We start from the raw sequence: 25497 nt of genomic DNA, 5'->3' as shown, positions 1-25497 counted from the left end.
TTAAACAAACAAACCGTTGGAATTACTCTTCAATTACAGACTGCAAGAAAAAGTGCTTCAAATTAATTTAATAAAAAAAATATTCAAATAAAATAATTATAAATATTCTAAAAAATATTTAATAATTAAAATAAAACATATAAATTAAAAATATTTTTTTTTTAATAAAAAAAAAATAGAAAATTTTTAAAAAAAAATTTTAAAATTAAAAAAAAATAAACAATCAAAACATTAGGAAAAATCCAATATTTTCTTAAAAAAAACTCATTAAAAATATTTTTCCATTAAAAAAAACTCAAACATTTTGTTTAAATTTCTAACATTAAAACAATTGCCAGCATTTTCCTTTAATTGAGTTAGTTTTTGAGTAATTCTTAAAATTGATCTTGTGTATGTGTGTAAATATTTGTGTCTCTAATTTCTAATTTCCTTAAAGAAAGTCTAGAAATGTGTTTAATGTTATAAAAAAAACCCTTGTGAAAAATGGCCCTCTAAATGCTGATTTTCTTATTCTACCTTCCTACAACTAGATTCAATTGCAAGTCAACCACTAAGCGCGATCACTGCAACCCAGCAACATCAAACGGTTTAACAAGGATTTACTACAATAACCAAATCGGAAAACCTCATCAATGTTTAAAAACTAAAAGAAACAACCAACTACGTTATATTGAAAGTTAATAGCTGTACAGACGCCCGCTCTATGTAGGCATTTTATGGCGAATTTAGCCAACGAAATGCCGCCGTTACATACGGCGGAAGCCCTGGCCGGGGTGTCTACGCCGGCCTCCTCTCAGCCCTTAACAGCCGGAGGATCAGGGCCAGCAGCTGGTAATAATACCAACAACTCCGGCATAGATTCCACCCAAACCAATGATACGGAATCAGCCCAACATAATATCGGCTCTTCCACCAACTCTACACAAACCCAAAACAACAGCAATAATACCATTTCAGCGGCCGCCGATTCTTCGGATAATCAACCTGGCACTCCACAACCTCAAGTGGCCAGTAATACAGAGCAAGCTCAGCCTCAACAACAACAACAACACCAGCTGCAACCAGCTCCTTCAGCTGCCCATCATCCTTATGCTAATCATCATATGTATGCCAACAATCAACCATCTACCACCACCGCCTCCAACTCCCACCTAAATCAAATGTACTCGCATCACATATACTCGCAATCGAATATGGATATGCAACAGCAACAACAGCCACAACCACAGCATCATCAGCAGCAGCAACAATTGCAACAACCTTTGACTCCTACACAACACTCTGGCTATCCCTCCTATCTCAATTCCTACGAACAATTCTATCAGCAACAGCAGCAGCAACAAAATCCCTCACAATCCTCCAGCCATGCCCACAATCCCCAACAAATGGATTTCATCAATTCCAATTCGAATTCCATGTATTCGGCCTCGGAGTATAAACAGCAATCGGGAGTGCGCTATCATCCTTATTTGCATACACCCACCTCGGGTATACCCTCGGTGAATTCACAAAATTCCAATTCAAATAATGCGCTGGACGCCTCCAATGCACCCACAGCGCCGGTAGTTTCCAGTGCTTCTTCCTCGGCCATGAGTCCGCGTGTGGTTAGCTCCACCAGTCCTTCTTCCTCCAGCAATCAAATGCCAATTAGCGGTAGTGCCAGCAGCATTGGCAGCCTAAGTGCTGGTAATCCCAGCTCTCCCAATTCGGCCGGCTCATCTCAATGCAAGAAATGTGGCATAATGTGTACCAATGAATCGGAGCTGCAGGAACATATAGCCAATGTGCATGGTGCCTCGCCCTATGGCAGCAGTGGCTATGCCAGTTCGCCCTATATTAAAGAGGAACTGCAGCAACAAACGCCACCTGCCCAAAGCCAACAGCAGCAGCAAACTTCCAATGCTCCCCCAACCAGCCAAACCGTTAATCCGGGAGAAATATTGGATTTAGACTCGCAGAAAATGTTATATCCTCCCGTTGCCGGCTCTATGGCTGGCATGATGCAGCATCCATCATTAAACAACACCGATCCTTTGCATGGTTTACACAGCATGCAACAAAGAGCTGGCATGAACTCTTGGGACCAGCAGTCACAAGAAGGACTACCGCCCTATTTGCAGCCGCAACAGCAGCAACAAACTGCCACAGAATCCAAAAATCTTCCCCAACACTCACCCTACTACCAACAATCACCCAAACAGTCGCCCTATCATGTCTCCAACAGCTCAAATGTCATGAAAACGGAATATCATCCTTTAATTAAAAGTGAATATCCGCCGGATACCCAGCAATACATAACCGACAAGTCTTTTGATCCCACACAACCCCAACAGCAGCAGCAGCAACAACAAATGATGCCTCCTGCTGTCTCCTCCAGCCCGGCTGAGTTCCCCTCCACCACCACCGGGGGACCCCAGGAGAATATTGCTGCTCAAACTGTTAACAATACCCAACAGTTTCGTGCTGCCAACTTTGAGCCACCCTCCTCAAGTTCGGCCACCATAACCACGGGTCCCTTAAGCGGCAAGGCAGCCAACTGGAAGTCCAATGAGGCCAGAAGGCCCAAGACCTACAACTGCACCGCCTGCAACAAATGGTTTACCAGTTCGGGACACCTAAAAAGACACTACAATACAACTTTGCATAAAAATGCTGTCAAATCCAGTGGTCAGCCAGATCCTGCCACTTTGCCCATATCGGTGCACCATCATCCGGCTAGAGATCCAACTGGTAAGTCCAGCAGAAGAGCGGCTGCCGCAGCCGCCGCTGCAGCAAATAACCAACAGCAGCAGCAGCAGCAACAAGCGCCAAATCCGGTGCAGCCTCCCGAACCGCCCAATAGTCCGCCAGATTATGGCGGGCCCCAGGTGGCAGCTGGTGGCTTAACGCCTTTGTCACACTATGCTGCCACTCCCTCGCCCAACAGCATGTATCAGCAGCAACAGCAGCAGTATCAGCACAACCAATACATAACGCAAGTTCAGTCTACGACAAACGCTTCGCCACAGCATGCTAGCACGATGGCGGGTTTAGCGCCCAACAGCCATCATTTAAATCAACAACAGCAGCTATTATTAAACCAACAACAACAACAACAAACCGTAATGAACGGTCACCCAAACGCGTTAGCAGGCCCCTCCGTCCCACCAACTCAACAACAAACGCCAATGCCGTCCTCCCAAATGAGGGGCCTGCTGAACTCAACAACCACAACACCCATAACAACATCACCACCAGCAATCACAATGCATATAATAAAGACCGAACACTTGGAGGCGGCAACCATGGAGGATCAGGAGGAGGAGCAGGAGGAGGAGGAGGTATTAACCTACATAACGGATCCGGAAGAGGAGGTGCAAGAGTTGGGCTACCTCACGAGAGTGCAAGTGAAACAGGAATACCCGGAGACGGAAGTTCACAGCATCATGTACTCGCCAAAGTCCGACATGGACTTGCAGCAGGAACAATTGGAGGAGGAGCACCGGCAGCTGGCATCGCCACACCAACAGGAACAGCACTTGGAAGTGGGGGATCTCAGGGCAGTGGATCACAGTGTGGAACACCACCACACCACCACCACCAGCAGCAGCAGCCAGCTAACCACCCTCAATCAAATCCAGCATTATCAGCTGGACCAGCAGCAGCAGCTGGCGGACATGGAGCGTCACTATCACAACTCCACGCCCAGCAGCACTCACAGCAGCAGCAACAGCAACACCCAGGACCACTCGCCCCTTATTATCTCCCACCAACAATACCAGGAGGAGCAGCAGCAGCAGCAACAGCAGCTGCTGCCGCCACACCACACACTGGCTCAGGGCACTTATACGGTCACACAAACCCCGCCGTCGCCGCCGCAGCAGCAGCAGCTGCCGCCTCATCACAGTATAATGGATCAACAGCCTTACATCAACATGCCTTTGGCTATCAACACGCAGCAGCCGCCCAACAGTATGCAGCAGCTGCCGCAGCAGGATACTATCATCCCCATCACCACCACCACCCCCATCAATATGGTCAATATGCTGCCGCCCAGCCACCACATGCCGCTGCCGCCGCAGCAGCATACGGAGCTGCAGCCGCTAGTCAATACGCAGCAGCAGCCGTTGGACACAATCAATACCAATACCCCGCACATGCTGCCGCCGCTGCACACCACCATCAGCAACATCACCAACATGGCATCGTACCACCCACTGCAACCGGCGGCCTCAGTACTGCCACCTCAGGACCACACGCAGACCTATCCTCACACTATTATTGGTAGTCAGGATTATGTGAATGTGGATTATTATGGCAATGTATTAAACAATGTTCATCCCCACCAGTACTTACAGACCAGTGATGGACAGTTTCTGCAATTGATCACGTCAGGCGGAACCACCTTGTATTCGACTAGTCAAGCCTACAACCCATTTATGGCACAGAGATCACCCCAGGAAGGAGATCTACCGCCCATGACTCAACATTATCAGCAGGAGCCAACAAACACCAACACCACCACCACTACCGTAATCGTTTCACCACCCTCCGGCATCTACACACCCTCAAATTCACCACCTTCCGACAGCAACTCCTCCGACCAGGAATACAGAGTTTCCTACACCGAGGACTACATCAGCAGCAATTTCAATGAGGAACTGCCGCCGCCACAGCAGCAGCAGCACCACCACCAACACGACCATCAAACCCTAGTGGAACTAGACTCTAAACACAGCCTACAAGAAGCTGAATTAGTAACCACCACTACCACCACCAACCAACCAACGACCAACTCCAAGAAACGCAAACGTAATCCCAGCACTTCCAGTTCGGTAGGAGCCAACAGCACCGTTTTACCCAGTGGCCGCATCAAGTGTCTGCCCTGCGACAAGGAATTCACCAAAATCTGCTACCTCACGCAACACAACAAAAGTTTCCATTCCGGTGAGTATCCTTTTCGTTGTCAAAAATGCGGCAAACGCTATCAATCCGAAGACGTTTACATTACCCATCTGGGCAAACACAAAACCACCGACAAAGCCCACAAATGTGACATTTGTCCCAAACAATTCCATCACAAAACCGACCTGCGCCGCCACATCGAAGCCATACACACCGGCAACAAGCAACATTCTTGTGATATTTGCGAAAAGAGCTTCTGTCGCAAAGATCATTTGCGCAAGCATCTCGAGACCCACAATCGTCCGCGTATCGTGGGCAAAAAGCTCAGCCAGAAAGCCAACAATGGTGGTTTAGCACAAGCTTTTGCCAAAGCTAATAAAAACTCCAAAGACCCCTTGAATAATAATAATACAGTGTTAGGAAATGCCACTACCCAACTACCTTCCCTTAGTCCCAGTGATTTAGTTGTTGTAGCAAAGCAAATGAACGCTTTGCCTTCCATGAACGCCCACTTGAATGAAGGAAATTCTTTGAGTTCGGCTGCCACCTCAACTCCCTCGCCGCTCATGCAGCATGTAGATGATGTGGCAGTCGATGATGAGGATTTATTAGATGACGAACTGGATGAGTTTGAAAGTAATCCATTGGATGAAGAGTTTCTCACCATGAACGACTACGAACAACAAATCCATGATATGAATCAAGAACCGCAGACTCGGTATGTGATAGGGAACAATAAACAGGTTTATCAGTTAATCGAACAGGAATTGCCCATGTATTAGGGATAGAGAGAGAGCGAAAGAAATTTCCAACAGTTTTGGGGCAGGGAGAAAGTTTTTTTTTTAAAAAAAGGTGAGAGATTAAAAGGAAACAGTTGAAGAAGTAGATGAAGAATAATTCGTTGTTAAACTGACAATTTTTGAAGGACCTTGAAAGGAGATAGAGAAGCTGGCGAAGGACAAACGTCTAAGCATTAGGAGAACTGTTTATTGAAAAACTGGAAGGATAAAATTTTCAATAACGAAGTTCGGGAACTCTGAAAGTACCAACGCTAAAGCATCTAGAGAGAGAGAGAGAGGGAGAGAGTAAAACTTAAAAAACTTTTTTGTTTAATTTTCCTATTTAAAACTGCTTTATTGTATAAAAAGAAACATTTAAATTTGACAAGTTTTAAATAGAAAAATTAAATATTTTACAAAAAAAAATTTCAGAATTTTGGTTTTAATTGAAGAAATTTTTCTAGGAAATTAAAAAAAAAATTTAAATTTAAAATTTTTTTGGATTTAAAAAAAATTTAATTTGGAGATTTTTTGAAGATTGTTTCAAATCTTGAAAATTGAAAAAAAAATTTAATTTAATTTTTGAAAATTTAGAAAAAAAAAAATTCAGAATTGTTCGTTTTGAAATTTTTCTAGAAATTGAAAATTTAAAATTTTTGGGATTTAAGAAAATTTTTTGAAAATTGGAAAAAAAATTAAATTTAATTTTTGAAAATTTAGAAAAAAAATTCAGAAATTCAAAAATTCGTTTTGAAATTTTTCTAGAAATTTAAAAAAAATATTGAAAATTTAAAATTTTTGGGTTTTAAAAAAAATGTTTGAAGATTTGAAACATCGTTTTGAAAATTGTAAAAAATATAAATTTAATTTTTGACAATTTAGAAAAAGATTCAGAATATTGTTTGTTTTAAAAATTTTAAAAAAAGTTTTAGAAATATTTCAGATTTTTTTTTAAAATTTTTTTTCTTAAAATTCAGTTTTTTAAAAATATTTAATTAAAAATAAAGCAAATTTAAAATTTCAGAATTTGCTTCAAATTTGAGATTTTTTTTTAGAAAATTGGAATTTAAAAAAAATAAAATTTCAGAACTTGATTCAAATTTGAAAATTTTCTTAGAATATTTATAATTTTAAAATAATGTTCTGAAATAAAAAAAATTAATTTAAAGTTTAAAAAATGTTCTAAAATTTAAAAAAAATTTTGAAAATTTAAAAAAGTAAATTGCAGAATTTCTTCAAATTTGAGAATTTTTTTTAGAAAATTGAAAATTTATTTAAAATTTAAAAAAAACGATCTGAAATTAAAAAAAAAATTAAATTTTAAAAAATTTTCTAAAATTTAAAAATAAATTTTGAAAATTTAAAAAAGTAAATTTCAGAATCTCTTTAAATTTGAGAATTTCTTTTAGAAAATTTAAAATTTATTTAAAATTAAAAAAAAACGATCTGAAATTGAAAAAAAAAATTATATTTTCAAAAATTTAAAAATAAATTTTATAAATTTAAAAAGTAAATTTCAGAATTTCTTCAAATTTGAGAATTTTTTTAGAAACTTTTAAAAAAAAATTAAATTTTCTAAAATTTAAAAATTAATTTTTAAAAAAGTTTTGAAAATTTAAGAATTTTTTTTCTTTTAGAAAATTTAAAAAAAATTTCTGAAATTTAAAAAAAAAAAATTGAAAAAGTTTTGAAAATTTAAAAAAAGAAATTTTCAGATTTTGGTTCAAATTTGAGAATTTTACTTTGGAAAATTTTAAAAAAGAATTAAATTTTCTAAAATTTAAAAATTAATTTTTAAAAAAGTTTTGAAAATTTAAGAATTTTTTTTTCTTTTAGAAAATTTAAAAAAAATTTCTGAAATTTAAATAAAATCATTTTTTTAGAAAAATTAAATTAACAAATTTCTGAAATTTAAAAAAAAAAAAAATTGAAAAAGTTTTGAAAATTTAAAAAAAGAAATTTTCAGATTTTGGTTCATATATGAGAATATTTTTAGAAAAATTAAATTAAACAAATTTCTGAAATTTAAAAAAAAAAATTGAAAAAGTTTTGAAAATTTAAAAAAAGATTTCAGAATTTGGTTAAAATTTTAGTATTTTTTTTTAGAAAATTTCTGAAATTTAAAAAGAGAAAGAATTTTTTTTTAGAAAATTTTAAATTTTCAAATATTTTTTTTAAATTTTGAAATAAAAAAAAAATTGAAAAAAAAAAATTCTTTCTCTTTTTAAATTTCAGAAATTTTTTAATATTTAAAATTTTCTAAAAAAAGATACTAAAATTAACCAAATTCTGAAATCTTTTTTAAATTTTCAAAACTTTTCAATTTTTTTTTTTTTTTTTTAAATTTCAGAAATTTGTTTAATTTAATTTTTTTAAAATTTAAAATTTTGAAAATATAAAAATTAAATTTTCAAAAATTTTTTTTTATAACATATTCCTAAAAAACCATTATTATTAAGGGAATATGATAGAAATCGAAAAAAATTCTTGAGTTAACAACATTTTTCTTTAAAAAAAATCCGCTTTTAAAACAATTATAAATACACCATTAATGCCAAAACTTAAAACTTACTCCCTTAAAAAGCCCTTAAACACACAACTAACAATTGTTATTTGATTAACCAGGACAGCAACAAACTTAAACAAACAAACGAACATATTTTTTTTTATAGTGATACCAAATCTTAAACTATATCAGGGATTATTAGTGTTAAAACTACAAATAAAATAAAATACATTATATTATTTTTTTATTTTATTAATTTTTAATTTAAAATTGTTTTATTTTTATTTTATTTTTTTACATTTTTTTTTATAATTTTGTGTCATAGAATTATAATTTATAAATTATAATTTGTAATCAAACAACAAGTATTTTTTTGAAAAATTTGTGTATTATTTTTATTTTTTAATAAAATTGTTATTAGTATTTTAAGTACAAACAAAAAAGCAAAATAAAAAAAAAACAACAAAATAAATAAAAAGTATGTACTTTTTTGCCGCACGATTCCACTAGTATTAATTAATTTAATTTGATTATAATTTGATTTATTTTAAGCCTAAAAAATACTCCACTTTTTTTCCCTACCACAAAAAAAAAATAATAAAAATTTGTGTATTTTAAACAAAATGCCTATTTATAGCAGAAAATACACAAATTTTGTAAATTTTAAGTTTAAAGTTCTATGAACTTGCTTTATTTTTTTTATTTTATAAAATTATATGTCTTATTTTTTTAATTTTGATTTTATTTTATTTTTTTTTAATTTTTTGTATAAAGTAGTAATTTTTTCTTATCATTTCTTTTAGTGTCTTATAATTTTATAATATAAAAAAAAAAACAAAATTTACTTATAATTTAAACATACTTACTTTAATTAGTAGTCAAAAAAGAGCTCTTACTGAGAGCCAGAAAAAAAGTATTTAACAAAACATGAAAAAATAAATTATTATTTTGTTTTAAAACAAGAATTATTTGCTGTTTTATTTTTTTATGATTTTTTTTATAATTTCTTTATAATTTTTAGGCAGGAAATTGAAAAACAATTAACATTAACAAAACTTAAGAGAATAATCTCTTAAAATTTTACACAAATCTCCACAAAAGAGAGAAAAACCTTAGAGGAAACTTTTAAAATTTCTTATTGAAAATTCTAACTTGGAAAATTTTAAGTAGTGAAAATTGTTCTAAGAAAACTTTTTTTAAATTTGTATTTTATGGATTAACAAAACTTAAGAGAGCAACCTCTTAAAATTTTATACAAATCTCATTAAAATTATGGCCTTCAGAGAGAAAACACTTAGAGGAAAATTTTTAAATTTCTTATTGAAAATCCTCACTTGGAAAATTTTAAGTAGTGAAAAATTTTTCAAGAAAACTTTTATTAATTTTGTATTTTATGGATTAACAAAACTTAAGAGAACAAGCTCTTAAAATTTTATACAAATCTCATTAAAATTGTGGCCTTCAGAGGGAAAACCCTTAGAGGAAACTTTTTAAATTTCTTAATGAAAATCCTTACTTGGAAAATTTTAAGTAGTGAAAAATTTTCCAAGAAAAGTTCTATTAATTTTATATTTTATGGATTAACAAAACTTAAGAGAACAAGCTCTTAAAATTTTACTGAAATCTCATTAAAATTATGGCCTTCAGAGAGAAAAACCTTAGAGGAAACTTTTTAAATTTCTTAATGAAAATCCTCACTTTGAAAATTTAAAGTAGAGAAAAATTTTTCAAGAAAACTTTTATTAAATTTGTATTTTATGGATTAACAAAACTTAAGAGAACAAGCTCTTCAAATTTTACTCAAATCTCAGCAAAATTATGGCTTACAGAGAGATAAACCATAGAGGAAACTTTTTAAATTTCTTAATGAAAATCCTTGCTTGGAAAATTTTAAGTAGTGAAAAATTTTCTAAGAAAACTTTTTTTAGATTTGTATTTTATGGATTAACAAAACTTAAGAGAACAAGCTCTTAAAATTTTATTCATATCTCACAAAAATTATAACCTTCAGAGAGAAAATCCTTAGAGGAAACTTTTAAAATTTCTTAATGAAAATCCTCACTTGGAAAATTTTAAGTAGTGAAAAATTTTTCAAGAAAACTTTTATTAAATTTGTATTTGATTGATTAACAAAACTTAAGAGAACAATCTCTTAAAATTTTATACAAATATCATTAATATTATGGGCTTCAGCGCGAAAACCCTTAGAGGAAACTTTTTAAATTTCTTAATGAAAATCCTCACTTGGAAAATTTTAACTAGTGAAAAATTTTCCAAGAAAAGTTCTATTAATTTTATATTTTATGGAATCACAAAACTTAAGAGAACAAGGTCTTAAAATTTTATTCAAATCTCATAAAAATTATAACCTTCTGAGAGAAAACCCTTAGAGGAAACTTTTAAAATTTCTTAATGAAAATCCTCACTTGGAAAATTTTAAGTAGTGAAAAATTTTCTAAGAAAACTTTTTTTAAATTTGTATTTTATGGATTAACAAAACTTAAGAGAACAAGGTCTTCAAATTTTATACAAATCTCAGTAAAATTATGGTCTTCAGAGCGAAAAATCATAGAGGAAACTTTTTAAATTTCTTAATGAAAATCCTCGCTTGGAAAATTTTAAGTAGTGAAAAATTTTTCAAGAAAACTTTTATTAATTTTATATTTTATGGATTAACAAAACTTAAGAGAACAACCTCTTAAAATTTCATTAAAATCTAACCAAAATGATGGCTTTCTGAACGAAAATCATATAAAAGATATTTTAAAAATTCCAAATTGAAAATCCTTACTTTTTTATGAATTTCTGCATTAATAATTACATTTGCTGACAATGTTTGTTCTAGAACTATAAATTCATGGATTCAAGAGTCTTTAGAGAATGTTCTCTTGAAATTTCATTGAAATCAAGAGCAAATTGTAAACCAACAGAATAATATTTTTAAAAAATTTTATGTGAAAAATTTTTCTGGAATTTTGTCAAATTATGAAAAATTTTATTCTAGAATTATAAACAGAATTATGCTAAATAGATTCCTGATTAACTAAAGAACATTCCCACAAAATTTCATTTCAATTGAGAGCAAATTGTAAAATATAGACTAAAAATTACACAAGTTGTTTTTTATTTTCCGCTTGAAATTTAGTTTATTAATTTTAATATTTTATGAAATTTTTTGTTCTACAACTAGAAAAGGATTTTTGATTTATGAATTCAGGAGTCTTTAGAGAATATTCTCTTGAAATTTTATTTAAATCCAGAGCATATTGTAAACTACAGTCTAAAATCTAAGTAAGGTGTTTTTGGAAAATTTTTTGTGAAAATTTGTTGTGGAATTTTGTTAATTTCTGAAAAATTTTATTTTAGAATTATACAAAATGTGTTTCTATATAGATTCCTGATTAATTAAAGAACATTCTCTCAAAATTTCATTTTAATCGGGAGCAAATTGTAAATTAGAGGAAAAAATAAAAAAATTTTGTTTTTTTTAATTTCCGCTTGAAATGTTGTTCATTAATGTTTGCTTTTATAGAACATTTTTGTTCTGGAACTAGTACAGAATTTATGATTTATAGATTCAGGACTCTTTAGAGAATGTTCTCTTGAAATTTTATTTTAATCGAGAGGAAATTGTAAACTGCAGTCTAAATATTAAAAAAGCTATTTTTTGGAAATTTTTTTGTGAAAATTTTGTCTGGAATTTTTGCCATTTCTGAAAAATTTAGTTTTACAGCTTTAAACAAATGTATTATTTATAGATTCCAGACTCTTTGGAGAACGTTCTCTCAAAATTTCATTTTAATTGAGAGCAAATTGTAAACCACAGAATAATATTTATAGAAGATGATTTTTCAAAAATTTTCTGTGAAAAGTTGTTCTGGAATTTTGTCAATTTCTGAAAAATTTTATTCTAGAATTATAACAAATGTTATTCTATATAGATTCCTGATTAACTAAAGAATATTCTGTCAAAATTTAATGTCAATCGAGAGCAAATTGTTAACTTTAGCATTAAAACCGAAAAAGGAGTTTTCTAGAAAAATTTGCTATGAAATGTTGTTTTGAAATTTTTGCCTTTACTGAAATTTTTTGTTCTAGAACTAAATAAAAAATTATCAATTATGGATTCACTACTCTTTAAAGAATGTTGTCTCGAAATTTGAGTTAAAAGGAGAGCAAATTGTAAGCTACAGAATAATTACTAAAGAAGATGATTTTTAAAAAAAAATCTGTGAAAAGTTGTTTTGGAATTTTGTCAATTTCTGAAAAATTTTATTCTAGAATTATAAGAAATATGAATCTAAATTGATTCCTGATTAATTAAATAATATTTTCTGAAAATTTCATTTTAATCAAGAGCAAATTGTTAACTTTAGTATTAAAACCGAAGAAGGTGTTTTCTAGAATAATTTCCTATGAAATGTTGTTTTGCAATTTTTGCCTTTAATGAAATTTTTTGTTCTAGAACTAAATAAAAAATAAACAATTATGGATTCAGGACTCTTTAGAGAATATTCTCTGGAAATTTTATTTAAAAGGAGAGCAAATTGTAAGCTATAGAATAATATTTATAGATGATGATTTTTCAAACATTTTCTGTGAAAAGTTGTTTTGGAATTTTGTCAATTTCTGAAAAATTTTATTCTGGAATTATAAAAAATGTTATTCTATATAGATTCCTGATAAATTAGATAATATTTTCTGAAAATTTCCTTTTAATCAGGAGCAATTTGTAAATTTAGTATTAAAACCAAAGAAGGTGTTTTCTAGAAAAATTTCCTATGAAATGTTGTTTTGAAATTTTTGCCTTTACTGAAATTTTTTGTTCTAGAACTAAATAAAAAATTAACAATTATGGATTCAGGACTCTTTAAAGAATGTTCTCTCGAAATTTTATTTAAAAAGAGAGCAAATTGTAAGCTACAGAATAATTACTAAAGAAGATGATTTTTCAAAAATTTTCTGTGAAAAGTTGTTTTGGAATTTTGTCAAATTCTGAAAAATTTTATTCTAGAATTATAAAAAATATGTATCTAAATTTATTCCTGATTAATTAAATAACATTTTCTGAAAATTTCATTTTAATCAAGAGCAAATTGTTAACTTTAGTATTAAAACCGAAAAAGGAGTTTTCTAGAAAAATTTCCTATGAAATGTTGTTTTGGAATTTTTGCCTTTAGTGAAATTTTTTGTTCTGGAACTAAATAAAAAATTATCAATTAGGGATTCACGACTCTTTAAAGAATATTCACTCGAAATTTTATTTAAAAGGAGAGCAAATTGTAAGCTACAAAATAATTACTAAAGAAGATGATTTTTCAAAAATTTTCTGTGAAAAGTTGTTCTGGAATTTTGTCAAATTCTGAAAAATTTTATTCTAGAATTATAAAAAATATGAATCTAAATTGATTCCTTATTAATTGAATAATATTTTCTGAAAATTTCATTTTAATCAAGAGCAAATTGTAAACTTTAGTATTAAAACCGAAGAAGGAGTTTTCTAGAAAAATTTCCTATGAAATGTTGTTTTGAAATTTTTGCCTTTACTGAAATTTTTTGTTCTAGAACTAAATAAAAAATTATCAATTATGGATTCACGAATCTTTAAAGAATGTTCTCTCGAAATTTTATTTAAAAGGAGAGCAAATTGTAAGCTACAGAATAATTACTAAAGAAGGTGTTTTTATAATTCATTTTTGTAAAGTTGTTTGGGAATTTTCTCAAATTCAGAAAAATTTTGTTTAAGAATTGTAATAAAATTTTGGATATTTGCATTCAGCAGAGCTTAATAAAGATCGTCCTTAAATTTCTTAAAAATCAAGCATCAAATGTGGACATTAGACAAAAATGCAATGAAGGTGTTTTTTTAGATTTTATTATTTCAATTACACTTTTTAGCCAACAATCAATCTTCTCTTATTATTAAGATCAGGCTGATGATCACAATTTTTGTTTTGTTTGGTTTTTTTTTGTTCACAAACAAAAAGAATTTCCTAATTTCACATCTTTTCATCAAGATCAAAATCTTAATCTACAAAAAAACAAATATAACTGCTTTACAATTGATCACCAAGGTCTTATTTTCTTCTATATATAGTTTGCCATTTAAATGTTAAGATTCTTAACAAAATAATAATAAAAAAAAAAACAACCAACAACTTTTTCTTTCAAGAGGAAGATTTTATAAAGAATATAAAATAAGGCCTCATATGGGGATGTTTTAAAATTCGTTATAGATACTGATACATTCACATACTTACACACTTAGGTTTAAAAAAAAACACACAGATACAAACATTTTATAATATAACTATCATAACATTAGTTGAATATTGTTGTTGCTTTATTGTTTTGTGAACAAAAAACAACAACAACAACTACAACTATTCTATAGTTTCTTTATAAAACAGAAAACGTATTCATAATGTATTCAATATTTGTGAGTTAAATAAAAGAAATACCAGCAGTTTGCATACACAGAGATGCCACTTAAAGGGGAAAGGAAAGGGATTGGGAATAAAAAAAATTAAAGGAAATTGTTTGTAAAAGTGTGTTTAATCTATAAATCATTAATTTTTTTCTATATCCAGAACAAAAATTTTTGTAAATCATAAAAATGTATGAACAAAATTTTAAGCGAAAATTTAAAAAAAAATACTTCTATAGTTTTTTCGCTAAAAATCACAATTTCCTCTCGATTTAAATGAAATTTTCAGAAAATGTTTCTTAAAGTATCAGGAATCCATAAATCTTAAATTTCATTACTGTTTCCAAACAAATATTACCAGAAATTTGCCTAACTCATCATACGAAAATTCTCCAAAACAAAACATTCTTTAGTTTTTAAGCTTCTGTTTCTACTTTTTCTCTATCGATTTTAATAAAATTTTAAGAGAATACTCCTCAAAGATTTCTATAACTATAAATCATAAACTTTTTTATAATTCTAGAACAAAATTTTTCAGAAATTACCAAAATTTCAAAACAACTTTGCATACAAAATTTTCAAAAAAAAACTACTTCTTTAGTTTTTAGTCTGAATTTTACAATTTTCTCTCGATTTGAATAAAATTTTGAGAGAACATTCCTTAAAGAGCCTGGAATCTATAAATAAGAAATTTTTTTATAGTTGTAAAACAAATTTTTCCAGAAATTGCTAAAATTCCAGAACTAATTTTCACAAAAAAATTTACAAAAAACTCCTTTTTTAGTTTTTGGTCTACAGTTTACAATTTTCTCTCGATTTTAATAAAATTTCTGGGAAACATTCCTTAAAGAGTCTGGAATCTAAAAATAATAAATTTGTTTACAGTTGCAAAACAAAATTTTTCAGAAACTTAAAAAATTCTAAAACAACTTTTCAACAAAATTTTTTCCAAAATACACCTTTTTAGATTTTAGTCTAAAGTGTAAAATTTTCTCTCGATTTGAATAAAACTTTAAGAGAGCATTCCTTAAAGAGTCTGGAATCTATAAATAAGAAACTTTTTTACAGTTGCAAAACAAAATTTTTCAGAAATTAACAAAATTCCAGAACTAATTTTCACAAAAAAATTTACAAAAAACTCCTTTTTTAGTTTTTGGTCTACAGTTTACAATTTTCTCTCGATTTTAATAAAATTTCTGGGAAACATTCCTTAAAGAGTCTGGAATCTATAAATAATAAACTTGTTTACAGTTGCAAAACAAAATTTTTCAGAAACTTAAAAAATTCTAAAACAACTTTTCAACAAAATTTTTTCCAAAATACACCTTTATTAGTTTTTAGTCTAAAGTGTAAAATTTTCTCTCGATTTTAATAAAATTTCTGGGAAACATTCCTTAAAGAGTCTGGAATCTATAAATAAGAAATTTTTTTACAGTTGTAAAACAAAATTTTTCAGAAATTAACAAAATTTCAGAACTAATTTTCACAAAAAAATTTACAAAAAAAAACTTTTTTTGTTTTTACTCTACAGTTTACAATTTATTTCCGATTTAAATAAAATTTTTATAGAACATTCCTTAAAGAGTCTGGAATCCATAAATAATAAATTTGTTTACAGTTGTGAAACAAAATTTTTCAGAAATTAAAACAATTTTAGAACAACTTTTCCCAAAAATTTTCCAAAAAACATCTTTTTTAGTTTTTAGTCTACAGATTAAAATTTGATCCCGATTTGAATACAGTTTTAAGAGAACATTCCTTAAAGAGTCTGAAATCTAAAAATAATAAATTTGTTTACAGTTGTTAAACAAAATTTTTCAGAAATTGGCAAAATTCCAGAACAACTTTTCATACAAAATTTTCCAAAAAACTACTTCTTTAGTTTTTAGTCTGAATTTTACAATTTTCTCTCGATTTGAATAATATTTTCAGAGAACATTCTTCAAAGAGTCTTGAATCTATAAATAATAAATTTGTTTATAGTTGTAAAACAATTTTTTTCAGAAATTAACAAAATTCTAGAACACCAAAAAATTTACAATTTGCTCTCGATTTAAATACAATTTTAAGAGAACATTCCTTAAAGAGTCTGGAATCTATAAATAAGAAATTTGTTTACAGTTGTAAAACAAATTTTTTACGAAATTGCCAAAATTCCAGAACAACTTTTCACAAAAAATTTTACAAAAAACACGTTTTTTAGTTTTTGGTCTACAGTTTACAATTTTCTCTCGATTTGAATAAAATTTCTGGGAAACATTCCTTAAAGAGTCTGGAATCTATAAATAATAAATTTGTTTACAGTTGTGAAACAAAATTTTTCAGAAATTGCTAAAATTCCAGAACAACTTTTCCCAAAAATATTCCAAAAAACACCTTTTTTAATTTTTAGTCTAAAGTATAAAATTTTCTCTCGATTTGAATACAACTTTGAGTGAACATTCTTTAAAGAGTCTAGAATCCATAAATCATAAACTTTATTATAGTTCTAGAACAAACATTTTCACTAAATCCAAAAATTAATAAACAAAATTACCCATGAATATTTTCAAAAAACACCATTTTTAGTTTTTAGACTGGAATTTAGAGTTTTCCCTTGATTTTAATAAAATGTTAAGAGAACATTCCTTGGAAAGTCTTGAATTTACAAATCATAATGTTTTTTTTAGTTCTAGAACAAAAATTTTCAGTAAAGTTAAAAATTCAAGAACATAATTTCAAGCTGAAACTTAAAAAAAAGTACTTTAGTAATTTTTAGTCTGGAGTTTACAATTTGCTTGCGATTTAAATAAAACTTTGAGACAATGTTGTTTAAAGATGGAGAATCAAATATATTATACAGTTTTTTATAAATCTAAAATAGAATTTTTTAGAAATTAGCAAAATTCCTTAACAAATTTTCATATTAAATTTATAATAAAAACTTTCTTTAGATTTTTGTCTGTAGACAACAATTTGCTTTAGATTTGAATAAAATTTTGAGAAAATATTCATTAAAGTATGATGAATCCACAGATCATACATTTTATTACAGTTCTAAAACAAAATTTTTCAGAAATTTGCAAAATTCCAGAACAAAATTTTCCAAAAAACACAGTTTTATTTTAGGGGAGATTCTAATGTAAAAATTTTCGATAATTGTCAAAATTCCAGAACAAAATTTTCCAAAAAAAAAACTGCTTTTTATTTTAGGGGAAATTATGAAACCTTAAAATCCGGCATCTCCTGAACATTACTAAGCCATTTCATACCGACAGACAGACAGCAAAGATACTAACAACATTTAATACCAACCAACAAAAAAGACAGTTGTTGCGCACAATCAACAGAATTTCTTTTGTGAGTGAGACTGCAAGAGTGTGAGTTTAAATATTACACGCACACACTCCTGCAAGATCTTCCTCAAACACACGCACGCACTCACTCTCTCACACACTCTCATTTTCATGTCAGCAATAAAAACCTAAAAGAAAAACTGGTTTTTGTTGGAACAACAGCAGAGAATAATGGCTGTATGTCGTCGTCTTCGGAAATTTTCGGCAATATTTATGTTATTAAAAGGAGCCTGGTGTTGTTGTTGCTTTGAAATCATTAGCATGAGTGCATGTGTGTGTTTTTGGTATATTTTACTTGTTGTTTTGTTTTGGAACCAGGAGTGTATTTTTGAGCATTTTAAGGTGGTTGTTTGTTTATTACGCATACTTATGTTCTCTGTTTATGTGTGTGTCCATGAGTGTTAAGAAATTTTTGTTGTTGTTTATTAAAGAAACACATAAGAAACAAAAATCCAGGTAAAAATTTTGAATTTTTTTTTTATATAAATTGTACATTTGTTAGTGGTTTCTTGAGGTCTTCTTCTTTTCTATTTATTTATTTATTTGTGTTATTCTTATTTTTTTATTTTTTTGGCTGCTCATGTGTGTGCTCTTAATGTTTTCTTTCCTTTTTGCCAGAATCTTCTTGATCTTCACTGAAATAAAATGTTCACTAAAAGCCAGATTTTTGAGAAATAAAATTCGAAACCTCAAAAATTGTTGTATTTAAAGTAAAATTTTAGATAAATAACAAATTTTATTTAAAAACTACTTTTTAAAACTCAAGAAATTTTGATAAAAAGTTTTAAATTTTTCTTAAAATAAACTTATTTAAGCTAAATTAAGTAAAACTTACAAAAATTTCTCAATAATTTAAAATTTTAAAAAAGTAGTATTTCTACTACTTTTTTTAAAAAACGGAGTATTTGTAAAATTTTTGATAAATTTCATAAAATTGTGTCTTAAATTACGTAAAACAATTGTTTTATCAATATTTATTACTTTTTAAAAAAGTAGTATTTCTACTACTTTTTTAATAAGGGTGTATAATGAGCAAAATTGTATTATAAATCAAAATAATCAAGAATTAAATTGATTTTCTAAATAATTTTAACATAATATACTACTATTTAAAATAGTAGTATTTCTACTACTTTTTTAAAAAACGGAGTATTTGGAAAATTTTTGATAAATTTCATAAAATTGTGTCTTAAATTACGAGAAACAATTGTTTTAATAATATTTACTACTTTTTAAAAAAGTAGCATTTCTACTACTTTTTTTAATAAATCGAGTACTATCAAAGTTTTCACAAAATTTTAATTTTATTATAAATCATGAAACTTAAGAATTAAATAGTTTTTCTAAATAATTTTAACATAATATACTACTATTTAAAAAAGTAGTATTTCTACTACTTTTTTTTAAAAAACGGAGTATTTGTAATTTTTTTTTGATAAATTTCATAAAATTGTGTTTTAAATCTCGAAAAATAATTGTTTTAACAATATTTACTACTTTTTAAAAAAGTAGTATTTCTACTACTTTTTTTTAAAAAAATGGTGTTTTATAAAAATGTTTGCAAAATTGTATTATAAATCATGAAACTTAAGAATTAAATTGGTTTTCTAAATAATTTTAACATAATATACTACTATTTAAAAAAGTAGTATTTCTACTACTTTTGTTAAAAAAAGGAGTATTTGGAAAATTTTTGGTAAATTTCATAAAATTGTGTCTTAAATCTCGAAAAATAATTGTTTTAATAAAATTTACTACTTCTTAAAAAGTAGTATTTCTACTACTTTTTTTAATAAATGGTGTATTATGGAAATGCTTACAAATTATAAATCAAGATAATCGAATTATAAATCATGAAACTTAAGAATTAAATTGGTTTTCTAAATAATTTTAACATAATATACTACTATTTAAAAAAGTAGTATTTCTACTACTTTTTTAAAAAACGAAGTATTTGGAAAATTTTTTGATAAATTTCATAAAATTGTGTCTTAAATTACGAAAAACAATTGTTTTAATAAAATTTACTACTTTTTAAAAAGTAGTATTTCTACTACTTTTTTAATAAATGGTGTATTATGGAAATGCTTACAAAATTGTATTATAAATCGGATAATCAAGAATTAAATTGGTTTTTTTAGAACTTTTAACAGAATATACTACTATTTAAAAAAGTAGTATTTCTACTACTTTTTTAAAAAAAAATTTTTTTTTTGATAAATTCATAAAACTGTGTTTTAAATCACGAAAAAATGGTTTTAATTAGTTTTATATGTAATATTAGCCAAATTAACTACTTTTTAAAATTCTATTTCTACTATTTCTACTACTTTTTTAAAAAATGAAATCAAGACAAAATATTTGTATTTAGTCCTGTTTGCTTAAATATCCTTTGCTTTCATTATTCATTTCTGTTTTCATTCCTCCAAAAAAATCTCATTTCTTTGGCTCTTCTTTATATGCCGTTTAAATTTTGTATTGTATTGTATGGTCTTGTCATGGTTTCAGTTTATTTTAATACTTTATTGTTATTCCTTAAACTAACAGTGATTCATAGTTTTGAGTTTTTGGTTGTTGTTGTTGCATTTGTTATTGTTGTCTTCTTAAAAAGAAATTTGTTTGAATTTTGAATACAAAAAATATAAAAAAAATTATAACATGGCAGGGCAAATATTAAAGAAACCAACTAAGAAAGAATAAAAAAAAGTACTAAAATATATTAATTTTTTAAATAAATAACAAAATTTTTTTAAAATAATACTACTTTTAATAATGTAGTATTTTAAGAATTTTTAAACAATTTTCTAGCAATATAATGTTTTAAGACAAATAAAATAATATTTTTATAAAAATACTACATTTTTTTAAAAAATACTACTTTTTTTAAAAAGTAGTAAATTTTGTTAAAGTTATTTATGCAACCAATTTAAGCTAATTTTTTGTGATTTATAATGAAATTATAAAAAATTTCTCCAAATTCTTAATTTTTAAAAAAGTAGTATAAATATTACTATAGATTTAAAAATATTCTAAATTTTGTATAAAATTATTTATTAATTAAAATTAAAAGTTAAATTATCTTGATTTAAAACAAAATTTTATGAAATTTACTAAAAAGTATCAAAATACCGCCATTTTTAAAAAAGGTAGTAGAAATACTACTTTTTTAAAAAGTAGCAAATCTAGATAAAATTATGTATGAAACCAATATAAAGTTAAATTTTCCTGATTTTTGATAAACATTTTCAAAACACAGCCTATATTTAAAAAAGTAGTAGAAATACTACTATTTTAAAAAGTAGCAAATCTAGATAAAATTATGTAAAAAATAAAATTTAGTTAAACTTTCTTGATTTTTGATAAAAATTTTCAAAATAAACCATTTATTTAAAAAGTAGTAGAAATACTACTTATTTTAAAGTGTAATAAATTTAGCTAAAATCAATTTCTAAACCAAATTAAAGCAATTATTTCGAGATTTAACACAAAATTGCTTATTTTTTAAATAGTAGTAGAAATACTACTTTTTTAAAAAAGTAGTAAATCTAGATAAAATTTGATAAAATTGGTATAAAACCAATATAATGACAATTTTCCTGACTTTTTATCAAAAATGTTCAAAATAAACCAATTATTGAAAAAGTTGTAGAAATACTACTTATTTTAAAGAGTAATAAATTTAGCTAAAATTAATTATAAAACCAATTAAAAGCAATTATTTCGATATTTAACACAAAATTGCCTGTTTTTAAAAAGGTAGTAGAAATACTACTTTTTTAAAAAATTAGTAAATCTAGATAAAATTATGTAAAAAAATAAAATTTTGTGAAATTTTTTTGATTTTTGATGAAATTTTTCAAAATACACCATTTATTTAAAAGGTAGTAAAAATACTACTTATTTTAAAGAGTAGTAAATTTAGCTCAAATTAATTATAAAACCTATAAAAAACGATTATTATGCTATTTAACACATAATTGACCATTTTTTAAAATAGTAGTAGAAATACTACTATTATTCAAAAAGTAGTAGAAATACTACTTATTTTAAAGAGTAATAAATTTAGCTAAAATCAATTTCTAAATCAATTAAAACTATTATTTCGAGATTTAACACAAAATTGCCTGTTTTTAAAATAGTAGTAGAAATACTACTTTTTTAAAAATTAGTAAATCTAGATAAAATTATGTAAAAAAATAAAATTTTGTGAAATTTTTTTGCATTTTTGATGAAATTTTTCAAAATACACCATTTATTTAAAAGGTAGTAAAAATACTACTTATTTTAAAGAGTAGTAAATTTAGCTAAAATTAATTATAAAACATATAAAAAGCGATTATTATGCTATTTAACACATAATTGACCATTTTTTAAAATAGTAGTAGAAATACTACTATTATTCAAAAAGTAGTAGAAATACTACTTATTTTAAAGAATAACGAATTTAGCTAAAATCAATTTCTAAACCAATTTAAAATTATTATTTCGCGATTTTATACAAAATTGCTATTTTTTTTAAATAGTAGTAGAAATACTACTTTTTTAAAAAATTTGCAAATCAAGATAAAATCATGTAAAAAAATAAAATTTAGTGAAATTTTCTTGATTTTTGATGAAATTTTAAAAAGTAGTAGAAATACTACTTATTTTAAAGAGTAGTAAATTTAGCTAAAATTAATTAAAAAACCTATAAAAAGCGATTATTAGCTATTTAACACATAATTGAACATTTTTTAAAATAGTAGTAGAAATACTACTATTTTTAATTCAAGCTAATTTAGCTAAAATTATATATAAAATCAATTAAAAAAAATTTTTCCATGATTTAAAACAATTTTTTATGTAAAATTTACATTTTTCTAAAAATACTACTTTTTTTAAAATTTTATATTTCAAGAAATTGTTACAATTTTTAGCCAATTTTGTTAAAAAAAAAAGTATATAGTTAGGGGTCACATTATTTTGTGTTGCTGTGAAGAGTCCCTGTTTTAAAATCCATGAGTTTATGGGACGACGACTGTCAGTGTTTGCGTTATTTTAACCATATTTATTCCACTATATGACCATGATTTTGTATAATTTAAACTACATGACTATTTCCCTATGTATTTGTAAGACATTTGGCAAATATTTTGTTTTATATATAAAAACACTCAAATACACACAGCTATTTACACATACAAAATAAATATATATTGAAGATGTATTTTTTTTGTCTTTCACAAACATCTTCCTCTTTTAAGAGTTCTTCTCCTTTGCTACCAGAAATTGTTTGTTGGTGTTGTTGGCTGGTTCATCTGTTCCATTTACTATTAAAAATGTAGTTTTTTTGTTAGTTTCCGTTTTTGTGTTTTAGATTTTTTAAAAAAAAAAAAAACATAAGTTTTCAATATCAAATGATTTTTTTTGTATAGAAACTTCTATAAATCTTTTAGTTTTGTTTTGTTAGAGACAACAAAAGAATCTAACTGTTGTTTGCTGAAAGGTTTTATATGATATACCAAAGATTTATATTGTTATTTAAAGAAATTCAATCAAGATTTCTAATGACAAGTTCAGTCCTTATAAGGAAGAGATCATTTTCAATAAGTTTTATATTCTACACATTTCAAGCTTAGAATTTCTTGTTTAAATCTGATTTTATAAAGCTTAGATATCTTTAAACGTGGTTTACATAAACCAGGTTTAAATAAACCTCAGAATAGGCCCTAAACCCTGGTTTAAATAAACCTTTGAATGTGGGTTTAGATAAACCTGCGATTAGCGACTTAATCCTGGTTTATATAAACCTTAGAAAGTAAACTTAAACCTTGTTTAATTAAACATTACCTTAACAACTCTAACACATACGAATAATATTAAGAAATTTCTCTTTATTTACACAATTTTCATTCATTACGAATATCTAATCACTTTAACTGATATCTGAAAAAAAGATTTAAACAACAAAATAACACATTTGTCCTAATTTCCTCAAGTATTTCTATGGAATTTTTCAAGAAAAAAATTAAATGAAAAAAAACCAAATTAAGTAACCCCGAATAAAAAAAAAACTTTAGCAACAGACCAAAAAAAAACATACAATTTATACAAAGGAATGTTACGAATATAAAATAACAAACAAATACCAAAAAAAAACTTTATAAAGCGCAAGCGCCCCTGCATTTACAAACACGCAAGTTATAATGAAAACGGCTGGCGGAGAATATTTAATTTGAAAAGGTTTAAAGAAGCTTTTGGAATTGAATTAGTTAAAAAATTAAATAAATTTTGACTTTTAAAAAAGTACAATTTTCTTATAAAAAGGTTTAAATTTAAAAAAAAATTTAAATTTTTTCTTAAAATATTAATATAATGCTAAATTAAGTAAAAATTTCTCAAAATACTGACTTTTTAAAAAAGGTAGTAGAAATACTACTATTTTAAAATTAAGAAAATCAAAAGAAATTGAAATATTAAATCAATGAAAACCGATTTTTCTATATTTTTCAAAATACCGACTTTTTTAAAAAAGGTAGTAGAAATACTACTATTTTAAAATGTAGTATATTAAGTGTAATTGTTATATAAAATTAATTAAAAGCTATTTTTCTATGTTTTAAGACAAAAATTTATGAAATTTACAAAAAAAAAATCAAAATACTGGCTTTTTTAAAAAAGGTAGTAGAAATACTACTATTTTAAAATGCAGCAAATTAAGTGAAATTGTAGTATCAAATCAATTAAAAGTAATTTTTCTATGATTTAAAACAAAAATTTATGAAATTTACAAAAATAATCAAAATAGTGACTTTTTTAAAAAAGTAGTTAAAATGTTAAAATTTGCTTAAATTTTTTATGAAATCATTTAAAAGCCTGAATTTCGTAACTTAAGACAATAATTTGTGAAAATGTTCATAATACTCCTTTTTTAAAAAAAGTAGTAGAAAAAATAATTTTTCAAAAAGATAAAAATGGTTTATAAAATGAATTGAAAACAAAATTTTTGTGATTTAAAACAAAATTTTTTCAAAATTTTTCGTTTTATAAAAAGTAGTAGAAATAGTGCTTTTATAAAAAATAAAGTAAAAAGGTAGTATTTGCTAAAAATTTGTAATTTATTCTTAAAATATTAATATAATACTAAATTAAGTAAAATTTTCTCAAAATACTGACTTTTTTAAAAAGGTAGTAGAAATACTACTATTTTAAAATGTTGAAAATTATGTGAAATTGAGATATAAAATTAATTAAAAGTAATTTTTCTGTAATTTAAGAAATTTACAATCAAAAAATCAAATACAAAATACCTTTTTAAAAAAGTAGTAGAAATACTACTTTTTTGAAAAATTACAAATTTTGCTTAAATTGTTTATGAAATCATTTAAAATCCAGCATTTCGTAACTTAAGGCAATAATTTGTGAAATTGTTGTTAATACTCCTTTTTTAAAAAAAAAGTAGTAGAAAAAAGTACTTTTTTAAAAAAGCAAAATTATTTATTAAATTAATTAAAACTAAATTTTTGTGATTTAAAACAAAACTTTTTTTTAAAATTTTTCTTTTTATAAAAAGTAGTAGGAATAGTA

At 26.7% G+C, this 25497-nt stretch overlaps 1 protein-coding gene across 1 annotated transcript; it reads left to right on the top strand.

The window, feature by feature from the left end:
• The first annotated feature begins 697 nt into the window (after positions 1-697).
• Positions 698-5699, top strand: LOC135958725 (transcription factor Zelda-like). Its single transcript, XM_065509617.1, has one exon. It carries the CDS (start codon positions 717-719, stop codon positions 5664-5666), a length of 4950 nt encoding a protein of 1649 aa, XP_065365689.1. The 5' UTR covers positions 698-716; the 3' UTR covers positions 5667-5699.
• The last annotated feature ends 19798 nt before the right edge of the window (positions 5700-25497 follow it).

This window comes from Calliphora vicina, chromosome 4 (assembly GCF_958450345.1).
Source record: "Calliphora vicina chromosome 4, idCalVici1.1, whole genome shotgun sequence".
NCBI classification, from domain to species: Eukaryota; Metazoa; Arthropoda; class Insecta; order Diptera; family Calliphoridae; genus Calliphora; species Calliphora vicina.
The sequence above is the reverse complement of the archived record's forward strand: the minus strand, read 5'-3'. Positions and strand labels throughout refer to the sequence as shown.

Excerpts from the sequence above, each read along its gene's own strand:
- LOC135958725 (XM_065509617.1), top strand. The coding sequence starts at position 717 with ATGGCGAATTTAGCCAACGAAATGCCGCCGTTACATACGGCGGAAGCC.